The 14554-nt window shown below is 36.3% G+C and overlaps 2 protein-coding genes across 3 annotated transcripts; one reads left to right on the top strand and one right to left on the bottom strand.

Moving 5' to 3' along the window:
* The first annotated feature begins 1688 nt into the window (after window positions 1–1688).
* On the top strand, window positions 1689–5529 carry LOC116003792. Of its 2 annotated transcripts, none has more exons than XM_031243733.1 (2): window positions 1689–2602; window positions 3629–5529. In XM_031243733.1, the coding sequence occupies exons 1-2, from the start codon at window positions 2140–2142 to the stop codon at window positions 3676–3678; spliced, it is 513 nt and encodes a 170-aa protein (XP_031099593.1). In that variant the 5' UTR covers window positions 1689–2139; the 3' UTR covers window positions 3679–5529. The 2 variants fall into 2 exon arrangements, with proteins under 2 accessions (XP_031099593.1, XP_031099584.1); XM_031243724.1 differs by having other exon boundaries at window positions 3626–5529.
* Window positions 5530–6141: 612 nt separating this feature from the next.
* LOC116011271 (protein COBRA-like) lies at window positions 6142–10323 on the bottom strand. Its single transcript, XM_031250824.1, has 6 exons — window positions 10075–10323; window positions 8505–8584; window positions 7737–8193; window positions 7235–7394; window positions 6859–7142; window positions 6142–6770 (listed from the first exon to the last, which is right to left on the bottom strand). Exons 1-6 carry the CDS (start codon window positions 10184–10186, stop codon window positions 6472–6474), a joined length of 1392 nt encoding a protein of 463 aa, XP_031106684.1. The 5' UTR covers window positions 10187–10323; the 3' UTR covers window positions 6142–6471.
* Window positions 10324–14554: the final 4231 nt, after the last annotated feature.

The following is a 14554-nucleotide window of genomic DNA, read 5'->3' as shown; positions in this document are numbered from 1 at the left end:
TGCGGTTAAAACTGAGTCATTGGTCTTGCTTAAATCAACGTCCAGGATTACCCAAAAAAATGCGGTGGCAATTTGGTAATTTTTTCATTTAGATCAAAATTTAAGGTGCGTGGTTTTTGTACTTAAGGTGCGTGGTTTTTGTACTTAAGGTGCGTGGATTGTGTGCATAAGGTAAGAAGTTCTTGAAACTTAAGGTGCATGATTTTTTATACTTAAAGGTACGTGGGTTTTGGGCTTAAGGTGCATGATTGTTTTGCTTAAGGTGAGTAGTTGTTGAAAATTAAGGTGCGTCAACCTGAAGCTTAAGGTGCGTGGTTTTCTTCTTAAGGTGCGTGTTTTTCTTCTTAAGGTACGTGGTTTGTGTGCTTAAGGTGCGTCAGTTGTTGAAACATAAGGTGTGTTGGTCTAAGGCTTTAGGTGCATGGTTTACCTTCTTAAGGTGCGTTGTTTCCCTTCTTAAGATGTGTTGTTTTTCTTCTTAAGGTGCGTCAGTCTGAAGCTTTAGGACATTTTTTTTATTTGCAGTTCTAAATACAACCAATATTCTTTATAAGATTTTCTCTACAAAGTCATATTTATACTAATCCAACTTAAGTGCGTAGATTAAAAGCTTAAGGTGCAATCAGTTTAGAATTTTTTTTAAAATAGCATTGATCACCGCACAATCGCACAATAATCTTTAACCGCACATGAACCCCTTCCATATATATATATATATATATATATATATATATATATATATACATACACACTAGTATTTAATATGCGTGATGCGCAAAAAATAAGTGTCCAATATTAGTATTTTATATTAAGATTTTAGATTTATTTAGATTTTAGATATTTAAATTATTGTAAATAATAATAATAATAATAATAATAATAATAATGTAAAACATTTTAATAAATTTGATATTTATATTTTAGAAAATAACTAACATATAACTCTAATATATAATGTATATAAATTATTACTTTGTAGTATTATTATTATTATTATTGAAAAAGATAAGAAAATATATGGTGGATGCATGTGCATGGTAACAATAGTAGAAAAGATAACAGGAGTTATAACGGTAGGGGTATATTTGTCTAAAATAATTTATAGTACAACTTTTATAGCATAATGTATACATAATCCCAGTACTAGTACCGGGTACCATGGACTACCAGACAAATTCTCATGGTACAAGGATGCGTAGAGAGGAGCACGCGTCGCCTACCAGTATGAACGTGGAGGAGGGTGAGGCGTACGTGTCTGAGCCTTCTGCTGTTTGTACGGCAGACAATAACGACAACGAGGGATTAACTGTGCTGGAGCAAAAGAGGAGGAGGGTGGAACCTGAAGGCCCAACTTCCCAGCCCAACCCAAAGGTTTGTGATCTTAATGAAAGTGGGCCTGTTTCAAAAAATGTGCTAAGAGCGGGACCTGTGGATCAGGCCCGCCCACAACAATGAGTTGTTTATCTTGGAACTGTCGTGGACTTGGGAACCCATCGACAGTTCAGGTCTTAGTGGATTTAATCCACTCTAAGAGGCCCAATATTGTGTTCCTTATTGAGACGTTTGTTGGACTTAGAAAGCTTCAGCCCATTAAAAACAGATTGGGCTATGAGGGTTTATTTTTTGTTGATAACATTGGTCATTGAGGAGGCCTAGCTATTTTGTGGAAGGAAGGCACGACAGTTGACATAAAGTCCTTCCCAGTCAATCATATCGACACAGAAGTTAGTCTGAGCTCCGGCGATGTGAAGTGGAGATTTACTGGGTTTTACAGCAATCCGGAGAGAAACCGTCGGTCTGAATCTTGGAGTCTACTTAAACACCTAGCATCCAGAAATACTCTCCCCTGGGTGGTAATGGGGGACTTCAACGATGTGCTTCATCCAGATGAGAACAGGGGTGGAAATCCACAACCTAGAAGATTATTGGAAGGTTTTTCTGAAGCAGTTGAGACTAGTGGCTTAAAGGATTATGCCTTCGAGGGTTATCAATTCACTTGGGAAAGATCGAAGGGTACATCGAATTGGGTCAAGGCTAAGCTTGACAAAATCCTGACCTCAAACGCCTGGTGTGATCTTTACCCTGGATGTGCGAGCTTCATCGGTGGTTGTCTCCAGAAGTGACCACCTCCCACTGTTTATGGAAATCATTCCTTCCACCAACCCAAGTCATAGAAGTCGGTTTCGATTTGAGAACTTATGGCTCAGAGACACCACGAGCAGAGAAATCATGATTCAAAGCTGGGTTCGGTCTAGAGGCTATCACTTAATTGATAGAGTGGAGAGGTGTGGCAAGGCACTCTGGAGATGGGGTAAGTCTTTTGCAAGGGATTTTGATAAAAGATTGGCTTACTGGAGGAAACGAATGGAGGTGACAAAAAACAGACAGGATCCTCAAGGAATTACCTTGTTTAGAGAAGCTCAGGGGCAATACCTTCGTACTCTTCACCATCAGAATGATTACTGGGGGCAACGAGCGAAGCAATTCTGGCTTCGTGAAGGAGACACTAATTCTGCTTATTTCCACAGTTCGGTCAGAAGAAGGAGGCAGAATAATCAAATATCTAAATTGCGCAACGAGGACGGGAACTGGGTGGAGAGAGGTACTAATCTTGATTCCCTCATTTTATCTCACTTTGATAATCTGCTTCGCCCAGTCGAGGGCAATATGAATCAGATTCTGGATGGAATGATTCATAAGGTTTCTGTTGCTGAGAATAATAGTCTGTGTAGACGTGTTGTTTTGGAGGAGGTCAGAGTAGCCCTTTTCAATATGAAATCGGACAAATCTCCTGGTCCGGATGGGCTAAGTCTGGGTTTTTTTCAGAAATTTTGGGATATTCTTGGTTTTGAGTTGTTGAATTTCTGTAATGAATGTTTTATGTCGGGGAAACTGCCAAATCATCTTAACCTCACCCATATTGTTCTTATACCAAAGAAATCCAAACCTGAGTGCGTGGGAGATTTGCGTCCTATAGCCTTGTCTAATATCTTGTATAAAATTGTTTCTAAAGTCTTGGCCAACCGTTTCAAACCTCTTCTTAGTTTGCTAATCTCTGAATCCCAAACCGCTTTTGTACCGGGAAGGTTAATTACTGACAATATTATGGTAGCCTATGAGATTAATCACTATCTTAAGAGAAAAAGACAGGAGATAGTAGGCTATGCTGGGATTAAACTCGATATGAGTAAGGCCTATGACAAGGTTAGATGGAATTCTTGAGAGAGGTCCTTTTGAAATTGGGATTTTCCAGGTGGGTGGTCAGTTTCATATGGAAGCTAATTTCTGCTGTCGATTACTAAATTCTAATTGAGGGGAGGGAAGCTAGGGTTATTACTTCGGGAAGGGGTTTGCGTCAAGGAGATCCCATCTTCCCCTATCTTTTTATTCTAGTTTTGGAGGCTTTTCATTGTGTTATTCAACGTAGAGTCCAGGAACGGTTGTTACATGGGATTTCTGTTGCTAGAGGGGCTCCGATTGTTTCTAATTTATTCTTCGCAGATGATTGTTTTATTTTCTGTAGAGCCTCTATGTCTGAAAGTAGGGTCTTGAAAGGCATTATTGATTCTTTTGCTCAAGCCTCAGGGCAGTCGATTAATCTGTCAAAATCTACTGTTACTTATAGCAGAAATGTTCCCGGGGAAGTTAGGGAGGTGGTCTGTGAGGAATTGGGTATGAGAGAAGGCAGCTTGAGTAGCTATCTTGGGTTGCCATCGTTGATTGGGAGGAACAAAAGAGAGATATTGGGCTTTATCAGAGAAAAGGTGACAGGATGAATTAAAAGTTGGACTTCTAAATTTCTCTCCAGGGCAGGTAAGGAGGTCCTACTTAAAAATGTCATCCAAGCTATTCCATCTTACGCTATGAGCGTCTTTCTGTTACCGGTTGAAACGAGTAGAGAGATTGAGAGAGTTATGAATGCATACTGGTGGGGTTGTGAGGGAGAGAGGTGTAGGGGTATAAGGTGGAAAAGATGGGAGGATTTGTGCATTCCTAAACAGTGGGGGGCATGGGTTTTCGCAGAATTCATGACTTTAATATCACCCTTTTAGGTAAACAAGCTTGGAGGTTGATCCAATACCCCGATTCTCTTCTTGCTAAGATCTATAAAGCCCGTTATTACCCAACCCATTCTTTTTTTGAAGAAAAAATATGGGGGAACCCATCGTTCATATGGCGTATTATTCTTGAAGCACATGGTGTTGTTAAGGGTGGTGTGAGGTGGAAAGTGGGAAATGGTGCGTCCATTAATGTTTGGAAAGACCCTTGGTTACCTAACAATGTTTTACCTTTCATTCAAACTCCCATGGCAAATTATCTTAGGGATGCAAAAGTGGAAAACCTCCTCAACATGGAGAAATCTGATTAGGATGTTGAGCTTCTGGAAGATCTGTTTGCTGACGAAGATGTGTCCTTGATTAAGAGTATTCCTATTGCTGATTTTCCTCAAAGGGTCAGGCTGATATGGATGGATGAGGACAATGGAAACTATTCAGTTAAGAGTTGCTATAGGAAGCTGCAGGGCAGCGTTCAGAACACTTAAGCTCCATTCTGGTCCACTGTATGGAAGTTGAGGTTGCCACCCAAGATCAAAGCTTTTATTTGGCAATTGTGTTCTAACTCCCTTCCAACGACTGACCATTTGATTGCTAGGCGAGTTCAAGTCTCCCCAATATGCCAACTTTGTGCTCAAGCTAATGAATCTGCAGTTCACCTCTTCATCCAATGCCCTATTGCTAGACAGTGCTGGGACTTGTTGGGTGGCATCGATTATTCAATTGGGTAGGATTTTCACGAATGGCTGGAGCATCACTTCAAGGTATTGGCATCTGATCATCTATGTCTATTACTCAGTGTTTGTTGGAAAATTTGGGATGCGAGGAATGATAAAATCTGGAACCGGTTAGTTGTTCCTGCTTTCACCATTGTCCGTGGAGCTCAGGTATTCCTCCATGAGTGGATATATGTAAATTCTGGAGAAGAAGTAGATCTAAGTGATCCGAATCACATAAACTGTTGGACCAAGCCACCAAGGGGTTGGAAGAAACTTAATGTGGATGACACTAGATTTTACAAACAAAAAGATGGGCTTCGGGCTTGTATTGAGAGATGCAGATGGAGCATTTGTTGCTGCTAGAGAGGTCCCTTGGTTCAGCCTATTCAGACATGATGAGGCCGAGGCTATTGGTGTCAAAGAGGCGTTGAAGTGGCTGAAAGATCGCAATGAGGATTTTGTGGAAGTTGAGACAGATGCAAAGAAGGTGGTTACTGGAATTCATAGCAACAATATGGTCACTTCTTTTGATCTTTTAGTGAATGATGTCAGGAAACTAGCTACTGAATTTGTTAATCTTAACTTTTTGTTTGTAAAACGGTCTGCGAACAGGGTCGCTCATTTCCTTGCTAGGGAGGCCTTGTCCAAGTCTGATCGTATGGACTGTGTTTCGGTCCCTTTTCCTTCGCTTGTTCATGTTTTGGAGCTTGACTCTATTTAAGTAATATATGCATTTTCAGTTCAAAAAAAAAAAACGTAACGGAAAAACGGACATAAATGAAAGGTATAACATTCATTCACACTTATTATGTTTTTAGATTAAATATATAAAAACCATTCAACAAAAAGTTATCTAATTTTTGAAGTTGGCCTGCAAACCTACATGAGACATGCTAGGGTTGAAGAATTTTAGCCCGCGGGCAAGTCCATAAAGGCCCATAAAATTACAACTCACGGTAGGGTGGGCCAACTCGCACTAACACCCTTAACTAATACCACCGTACCATCACAACTACCACCACCACCATCACACAACCATAACCATCACCACCACAATCACCACCATACCACTTATTATTATTATTATTATTATTATTATTATTATTTTATTACAAATAATATGTTACTTTAAGGAAAGAAGATAGTGTTTTAACCTTGTGCCAAAAATTAAAAGATTAAATTATTTTCTAAAAAGTGAATTATATTTTGAAAATCATTTTTTGAAAAACGTTTTTCATGTTTCTAAGGCACCCTAAAAGAAGAAATGGAAAAGAAAAAAAGTGTGCTAATATCAGTAAAAAATACTCCGTAAAAAACAAAATAAAAAGAGGACACGTAATATCACTTGAAGAATAACATGTTGTGGATTTCTACTTGTAAAAATTGCTTAGATAATGAAATGATTTGAGGCAGGGGTATTGAGGAAGATCATCACAATGATGGACTTATGTTCACTCAGAAGAGTGTTTGAACAACAATGCTCAGAATGTACAAAATTATACCACTACAGAGCAACAGTCTCCACACATTTCATCTACACAATCATAACAAAATATATTCCAACGCCTAATTTGATGTTCTAAGACACCTTAAAGCCATTTTGCTCAAACTGCAGCAGTGGGATATGATTAGCTTTGCTGAGATAACAAAAACCGGGCTAGTTAATTCCATCGGTGTTCTTCTTCTGTCTGATTTTACTAAGCACCGGTGAATAATAGAACCAGAGATGCTATTACGATTGCGATTATAGGATGAAGAAGATATAATACAGCTGTTCGGGGACTAGCATTTGGCAGGTACGGGTATGAATCCGGTTGTGGCATAACGCAGTTGTCCCCGTTGAAGTAAATCCTCCGTGGAAAAGCCCACCCTTTGTCAAACGTGAATTTCGATTTATCCTTCTGGAATAGCATCTCCGTTTGCACATTACCCAGAGGCCCGGCTTGCATCAGTAGATCGTTGTAAAACTTGATTCCCCATAGCATCGCGGTGTCATCTGCAACAATCAATCAACTCGGGTAAACTTTAAAACGCGAAAATTTACAAATGGATCTTAGTACCACAGAAAATTAAAGTTGCCTTACTTATGGATTCGTATGGCGTTATTGGCTGGTAGTTAAAGCTGAAAATCTGCGTGAGATTGTCAAAGTTCGGGTGCTGGACTACAAGGTTCCACTGCGAATAGTTCATTCTGTAGTTGAAATTTGTAATCGTGACCTTCACCCTCCAGTATGCCTTATAGTTAATCTTAACATGCCAATGGATTCGGATGGGACACATATGGTTAGTACACTGGACCAAAGGTGTTAAGTCGTTCCTTCCTGAACTTGAAGTCGAAAGCGCTGTGGGTACATTACTCGAGCCCGGTCTGTAAGCATTAGAAAGAAAGCATGAAATCCTAGCACAAATTTCCATCCCGGAGGAAGAGAATCTGAAAGAGAGTATATGAGCCGAGCTTACCTTATGCAAGTCCCTGGTTGATTTATGTTGTTTTGACAGCCACAAGTGCAAGTCGGGCAGTTGATAATCGTATCGTTATAGAAGGACGACAGGGAGACGCAACATGTTGGCGTCTTTTGAGCCAGGAATTGCGAATAAGTGCAAATGACTTTCCATGTCACTGCAAAAAAAAAAAAAAAAAAAAAAAAAANAAAAAAAAAAAAAAAAAAAAAAAAAACAGAATAGCACGTAAACTGTGTGTTGATTGAACATATATGATTCAATAAACGTAAACTCATGGAAGACAACATCCCAGCAGAAATTACTTGTGTATTTTTTTTGGTAAATTCACGGGGTCTTTCTCTGTCCGTTTAACGGTCCAGGTACACCCACGTTCGCTCCGGGAGGCACGGGAGCTGGCCCAGGGAGGGGGAATCGCAACATCCCAGCAGAAATTACTTGTGTATTAGTTCAGCAAAAAAGTTACGAATTTTATAACACAGTTTAAAGTAGCTAAACTTACTCATAGCTTGAGTAGTTCTTCTTTTGTCTGGTGTAACAAATTTGGTTGGAGTCACGGTTTTAGCGGGCCCGCACGTATATCCCGGTCCCGGAGCTTTCAGGGTGAAGTTTTTCGGCAACCTGACAGTTTTGTTAGTCGTCCCAGCTTGACCAACGCTAATTTGGAACGCGCTCACAGAAGTTTCTGTATCTTGGACCCACGAGTTAAGTACTCCGCCTCTGCAGCAATTTGCAACCTGCTTGTTGTAAGGAGTACCGGGCATCAAATCCACAATTGTCGGGTCCTTCTTACAACAATGAGGGATATTCATTTTGAATTTCGAACAATCTCCTTGCTCGGTGGCTTGACCTCCAACCATGTCCCATATTATTTCTTTCTTTGCCCATGTCCAACCCAATCTCCATCCGGGTGCTTGGATATGACGATACCTCTGGAAGTTGTTTATCGAGACCATAGCCTGTTGATTCATATTGAGAACACTATACATCAAACAATAGCAAAAAACCTTCAGATAAGGAACCAAAATCAATGCAACCTAGGAGGACGAGGAAAACTCTTCTTCTTGCCATTTCTTTCTTTGTTAAGTGAGAAAAGGGGGCAAAAGGGAGAAGAACTATAAGCAACAGATATCCTCCGACACATATATATGTGCGGGGGAAACAAAATTTCATCCTTTTTGTTTTCCCTGTCATCCTTAAGTGGATTTGCATCAAAAGAGAGATCGAGGTGGAGAGAAGGTAGAACAAGCGTGTGTTACTTGGTACTCACAAGATATCCATCTGGTGTCCAGCTTATAACATCCCATTTGATCGTAATATTTCCGTTTGGATCTAGTGGATCATAAGCATCTGCACTAACACCCAACAAGCAATCAAATTCCACTCTCAAAATCCAATTGGTATACCATAGACGGACCAGGGTCCATCTTGCATTGTGGATCCTGGTCCAAAATTTATGTCTACAGACTATAGTTGATATATTTCGTACTTGCAGTTATTCCAGACACGTAAAATGGTATCCACAGACACATAAACTAACTGCTAACTGCAGGTACAAAATATGTTAACTGCAGACACATAATATGTTAAGTTCAAGAGATAGGAATAGCATAACAGCATAAGAACAGAGATTAGCACAGTAGTTAAGTTCAGTTTCCACCTCAAAATGCCTTCCTATTTATAATAAACCATACGGTATTATTCACCAAAGAGACAATAGAAATTCATTCATTCATTCCAATTCATAAATCTAAACATAATCCAGGCCCTGAAAGCTGCATCTGCATTTATGTGTTCACCGATGAATGTATTTTCATTTTGTACCTAATTAATAACTGAAAGTTACAGTGAGAACACTCCCATTCCTGATTTCTAAAAGGCAAACAAACCAATTTTAATGATTTAAGAACCTTAATATCAAAGGTAAGACAGATGATTTCATATCCAGGGCGAGAAGGATCCAATCATCATATCAATACCCTTCACGAATCATAACAAATCCTCGTCGCTCATCACTAAATTCTGCTAAGATACGTCCCCAAGTGCAGTTATATCACCACGTTTTCTGTAAAAAGCAATCCTAAAATTGCCCAAATAATTGATTCCATGTTCTATTAGATTCATTTGATAATCTAGTAACTTGTGTTTGAAAAACTAGGGGTGAAAAATGACTTATTTAGCAAAAACTGAAGCAAATGGCTAATGGAAATACATACACAGAAGAAAGAAGCTTAAGCTTAATAAAATATGATAATGGCCGCCAGCTCTGTTGGTTCAACAACCTCAAACGCAATTTAATTAATTACTATGCAGTACAGAACAAAAGACAAGAGAAATTAAGGAAGAAAACTTTGACATAAACCTTAATAAAATACAATACAGTGTCCAGAGCCTTCCACTACACAATTCAACTCAAATTGATTACAAAAACATGCAGAAAACCATTTTAAAAAATAAAATAAAATCAATCAAAGATAAAAACAAACAGTTAATAGCCCCAAGTATCCAAATTCCTTGAAACAAGAAAACCCAATTTACAATCAAACCCGAATTCCAGATTCTCATGGAAACTCATTTTTGTTCTAGACCCAAAATAGGAAAAATTATTTCAACTCACAATCGAACACTCCGAAAACTGAAATGAAAATGAAACAAACCCAATATTTCTTCAACCTTATTAGGATGATCTTCTTGATGATTAATCAACCCATTTCAATAAAACATCATATTTCTCAGTATAAGGTTACAATTTGAAGCAGAAACGAGGAACCCATTTCTCTGTTTTCTCCAATTTGACCCAGGAAACACGATCATAACAAAGACATCAATGGGGAACTGACCTGTAGAGCTAAAGCACAGAAGAGAAAGCAAGAATGGCAGAAAAACGGCGTGGCTGAGGAATCTAGAGATGGACGATGATGATCCACCGCTGCATGAAACAAAGCGCTCCATTTTTTGCTTACCGATTACTAGAAATGACAGTCCGAAATACACAAAAAATAAAAAACCAAAAAAAAAAAAACAAAAACCAAAAACACAAACGTTGTTGGACGAGGTTTTAACTTGAGAGTTGGGGCATAGACCAAGATTTAGTGTAGGGTCTCTCGGAATTAAGAATGTGGGTTTGGCGGACGCGGAAGAACGCTTTTATGCGCAACGGGGTGGGTGGGACCACGTACGTAGTATCAGTGGCAAGCAACTGTAACCAGTGCTACATATACGCTCATTACCTCATCAATGGTTTTTGACTTACTTTTTTATATTCTAGTTACTATTAATCACACAATATTTTATAAAAGAAAAAATATAACTTTAGCCTCTTAACTGATTCTTACTAGCGGTTTTAGCTCCTAACTCTTTAAAAAAGAGTTACGCTTTTGTCCCATCTTACGTGTCAGATTCGGTTTACGAGAATTGGCTGAAACTATTTACAATTTATTTTTTCATATTAAGTTTATAATTAATATGTAAAATTTATATATTTAGAAACTATATTAAAACTATTATTAAGCCCAAAAAATTAAATTTAAAATTTATAAAAAAAAAAATGCTGATAGAAATAAGCAAAAAAGAAAGAGTTGATTGGACCAATGAATAGTAAGTAGAATAGATAAAATGGGATAGATGGAATACATTTTTGATCACGGGAGCAGCAAAACTATTAAACTCTATTAAAATTTTACTTATAGTACATAAATATTTTAAAGTTTTATTACCTTTTTTCTTTATAGCATTATCAATTTTGGTATTTCATCTACAAAATATGAAATTGAGCAATTGACAGCCTTCTTCCTTAAAATTTTTCTTTTTCAATTGTGTCACATTGCCCCATTGTTCTTCGTACACCATCCTATTAAAATTATGTTATTTATTTGCAAATAAAATATTTACTAAACAAGCATCCACTGAGGCTCGAACCCACTCTCATCATCCATGGGAAAGTGTTAACTGTGACACCTTATGTCACTAGACCACAAGATCTTTAGCACTTTTTTGAAAAGTTAGGAGTGTATATTACAACTGTAAAAAGTTAGGGACTAAAACGGTTAGTAAGAAATAATTAAGGAACTAAAATTACATTTTTTACTATGTTTCAGTAATTTCTTTAAGACTACACATATAATTTTTCATATTTTATCATAATATTTCGATTTTCTATTCCAAAGAATATGGTAGAACATTAAATACGTATTAAATGTACTGCTGTTGCATTTTCTCCAAAATCAGAGAAACCAATTTCACTACTAGGGAAATTGCCATTCTTTATTACCATATATTGTGATGTATGTGTCCAAAAAAATATAAATAATGCTGCATCAACCATTTAAAAAAAAATGAAAATATTACCATTTGACCAATTGACCGTGAATGTCCTTTGCATAATTAATTTGTGGTAAAGTTAGTCTTTTTTTTTTTTATTAGTACTACTGACTCTGTTACAATGTAGTATCTGTTCATAATTACTTTCTTAACCTACTGAAGCACAAAGAGTCAACAGATGCCTCCACTGAGGCTCGAACCCACTCCCATCATCCATGTGATAAAGTTAGTCTATTAACATGTAATTAACGAATACTAACAATAAAATAATTACGATACTTATCACGTGTTACGTTATTCTGTAAAATATTAGATGAAATGAATTAGGTCTAAATAGTAATATAGTAATATATATATATATATATATATATATATATAGGGCCGATTTTTTGATTTGCGAGGCCCTGTGCTAGTAATTAAGTGAGACCCTATCAAAGTATAAATAAACTGCGAATTGAAGAAAAATTGTATAGAGAAAAATGTAAAAAACTTAATTTTGGACCAATATAATCACAAATACATATACTAACTATTAAGCCTGGACTAGGAGCCCCCAAAATTTTGGGACCCTGTGCGATTGCACATCTTGCACGCCCTAAAATCCAGCCATATATATATATATATATATATATATATATATATATATATATATATATAGAGCATACCCCCCCCTTACTTGGTATCAGAGCTTTTACGATTTCTGAGACATAAAATGGAATATACTTATTTTGATACTTTTACTGTCATGAAAAAACAATATAGAGAAGTCATAAGACAACTTAAAATATACAGACCTCTTGTTGAAGAAAATCCAAACTTCAGTAAGAAAAACCTTTATGATAGACACTGTTATTATGCTTACAAACATTTACTTAGAGAAAAAACTTATTTTGAAAGACTTTTTGCAAAAGTAACTCATTAATATGAATACTCCTAGGTATTCTAGAAACACTTTTCTTGTAAATATCAAGCATGCCAAGGCAAGCCTTGATTATTTATATAGACAACTTAGAAATTTTGAACTTGAGATACAAGACCCAATTGCTTTTAGACAACACCCTTACCAAAAAGCTTTGGTAAGATCTATAAGAGCTACTAGAAGCCTTATAACTGAATTTACAGATTGATAAGACTTTCTTATGAACTTTTTCGAAAGAAAATCAAACTTGAAACTTTACCACAAATATTTTACTTCTCAAATGAAACAACACAAACAAGTTCTGAAAAACTTTGACTCTATTCCAAACAAGGAGTTAGATCCTTATTATACACAAACTTTGCTTTATTATACTGAGACAAAAGAAACTGTGAAAGAAATTGAAGATCTTCTTTCAAAAATAATATGCTAAAATGATTTACGCAGAAATGATAGCTACTTTGCAGTTAGAAAACTTAAACTATTTTGAGTTAATAGAAACAATAAAATTTCGTATTAACCATCATAGAGCCCAAACTTTAATATACAGAGAAATAACTACTGATATACCACATGACGACTATTACTATGCTTGTCTACATGAATATAACTTTCACAACTGGATGTACAAAATTTCAGTAAATCTTATGTCAACTCTTATCTGTTAACATGAACTTAAAAGAACTAATAGCTGAACTACAACTAGAACACTTAAATTTAAGCTATTTGGAAGCAATCAAAGAACTTAAATCACAGCTGTATCACCATAGAAACTTTGCAAAAATATACAACTTTATCATAAAAGATTATGATGATTACACAGATGACTTTTATGAAGAACACTTCTTAGAATTCCACTACCATTCTTATATGGTAAAAAGGATAGAAAAAATATTTTCTATTATCACTTGTTAATGGAAGACTTAAACAACAAAATCCAATACTTAAAAACTTCTTTTGATAAAATAGAAGAAAGAATAAAAAACTTAACTTTACAAGTAAACACTATGATAGAAAAAATAGACTTAATACTTAAAGGAAAACAACCACAACAAACTCCAAACGAGTTTGATAACTTAAACAAAACAATAGACCAACTTTCCCAGAAGTTTTCACAAATTAAAGTGTCAACAGAAACTAGGCAACTTACAAAAAAGAAACAAACAAACTTCTTAGTATATAATCTTAAAGATTATAAAGAAGAACTAAATAAGAAATGAGACCCTTTACTGGAACATCAAGAACTATTTCTGAAGAACCGAGTTCTTCCAGAACCACAACTTTAGACCAAACTACTAGTTCCACATGGGTAGGAAGACTTTTTAGACCTAATCAGAGTAGAAATACTCAGATTATAGAACAAATTGTTAATATTGACAGAGATACTGAGGTAATGTCAAATGACTTCATCAATACTTTGAGACCTTCTACTTTGTACAGAACTGGATTCATGCAGAATGACTCTAGTTTAATCAAAACTCATAGATCAGAAATGCTCGAAATTCCAGACGGAAGAGCAGAAACTTTTAGCTTAATGACTGAAGAGAGTATTAAGCAACTTAAACTTAAAAAGATGAATTACGTTCATCTTGGAATGATAACTGTTGTGATCAAAGGATTGATCAGAAAAGAGTACGGAGCTAAAGTACTCATAACTGCTTTAGATACTAGAATCCAAGATTCAACTCAAGCTCAAATGATTGGAGCAATTGAGGTAGACATGAACAATAATGTAGGAGTACATTATTTACTTCCTGATTACACTATAGCTTTAAAAGACATCCACAAATTCCTCTTCCAAATTCAAACTAAGGGATTCGGAAACTTTCAAGGAGCAAACTTGTCAGTAGACATAATTTTCATTGGAAAATTATCTACCCAAGTCTGTCCTAAATACAAAATCAAAATTGACAGTATTGTCAAAACTATTGAGTCCAAAGGGATAAAATTCTTTGGACCTAAACCAATCTCATCTTCTCTTTTAGCTGGAGAAGAATGGAAGATTGAAACTTTTGTGACTAAACCTGAAACTTTAAAACCTACTGAAATAACATCTTACTCAGAAGGAAAAAATGGACCTCTAT

This window comes from Ipomoea triloba, chromosome 2 (genome assembly GCF_003576645.1).
Source record: "Ipomoea triloba cultivar NCNSP0323 chromosome 2, ASM357664v1".
NCBI classification, from domain to species: domain Eukaryota; kingdom Viridiplantae; phylum Streptophyta; class Magnoliopsida; order Solanales; family Convolvulaceae; genus Ipomoea; species Ipomoea triloba.
The sequence above is the reverse complement of the archived record's forward strand: the minus strand, read 5'-3'. Positions and strand labels throughout refer to the sequence as shown.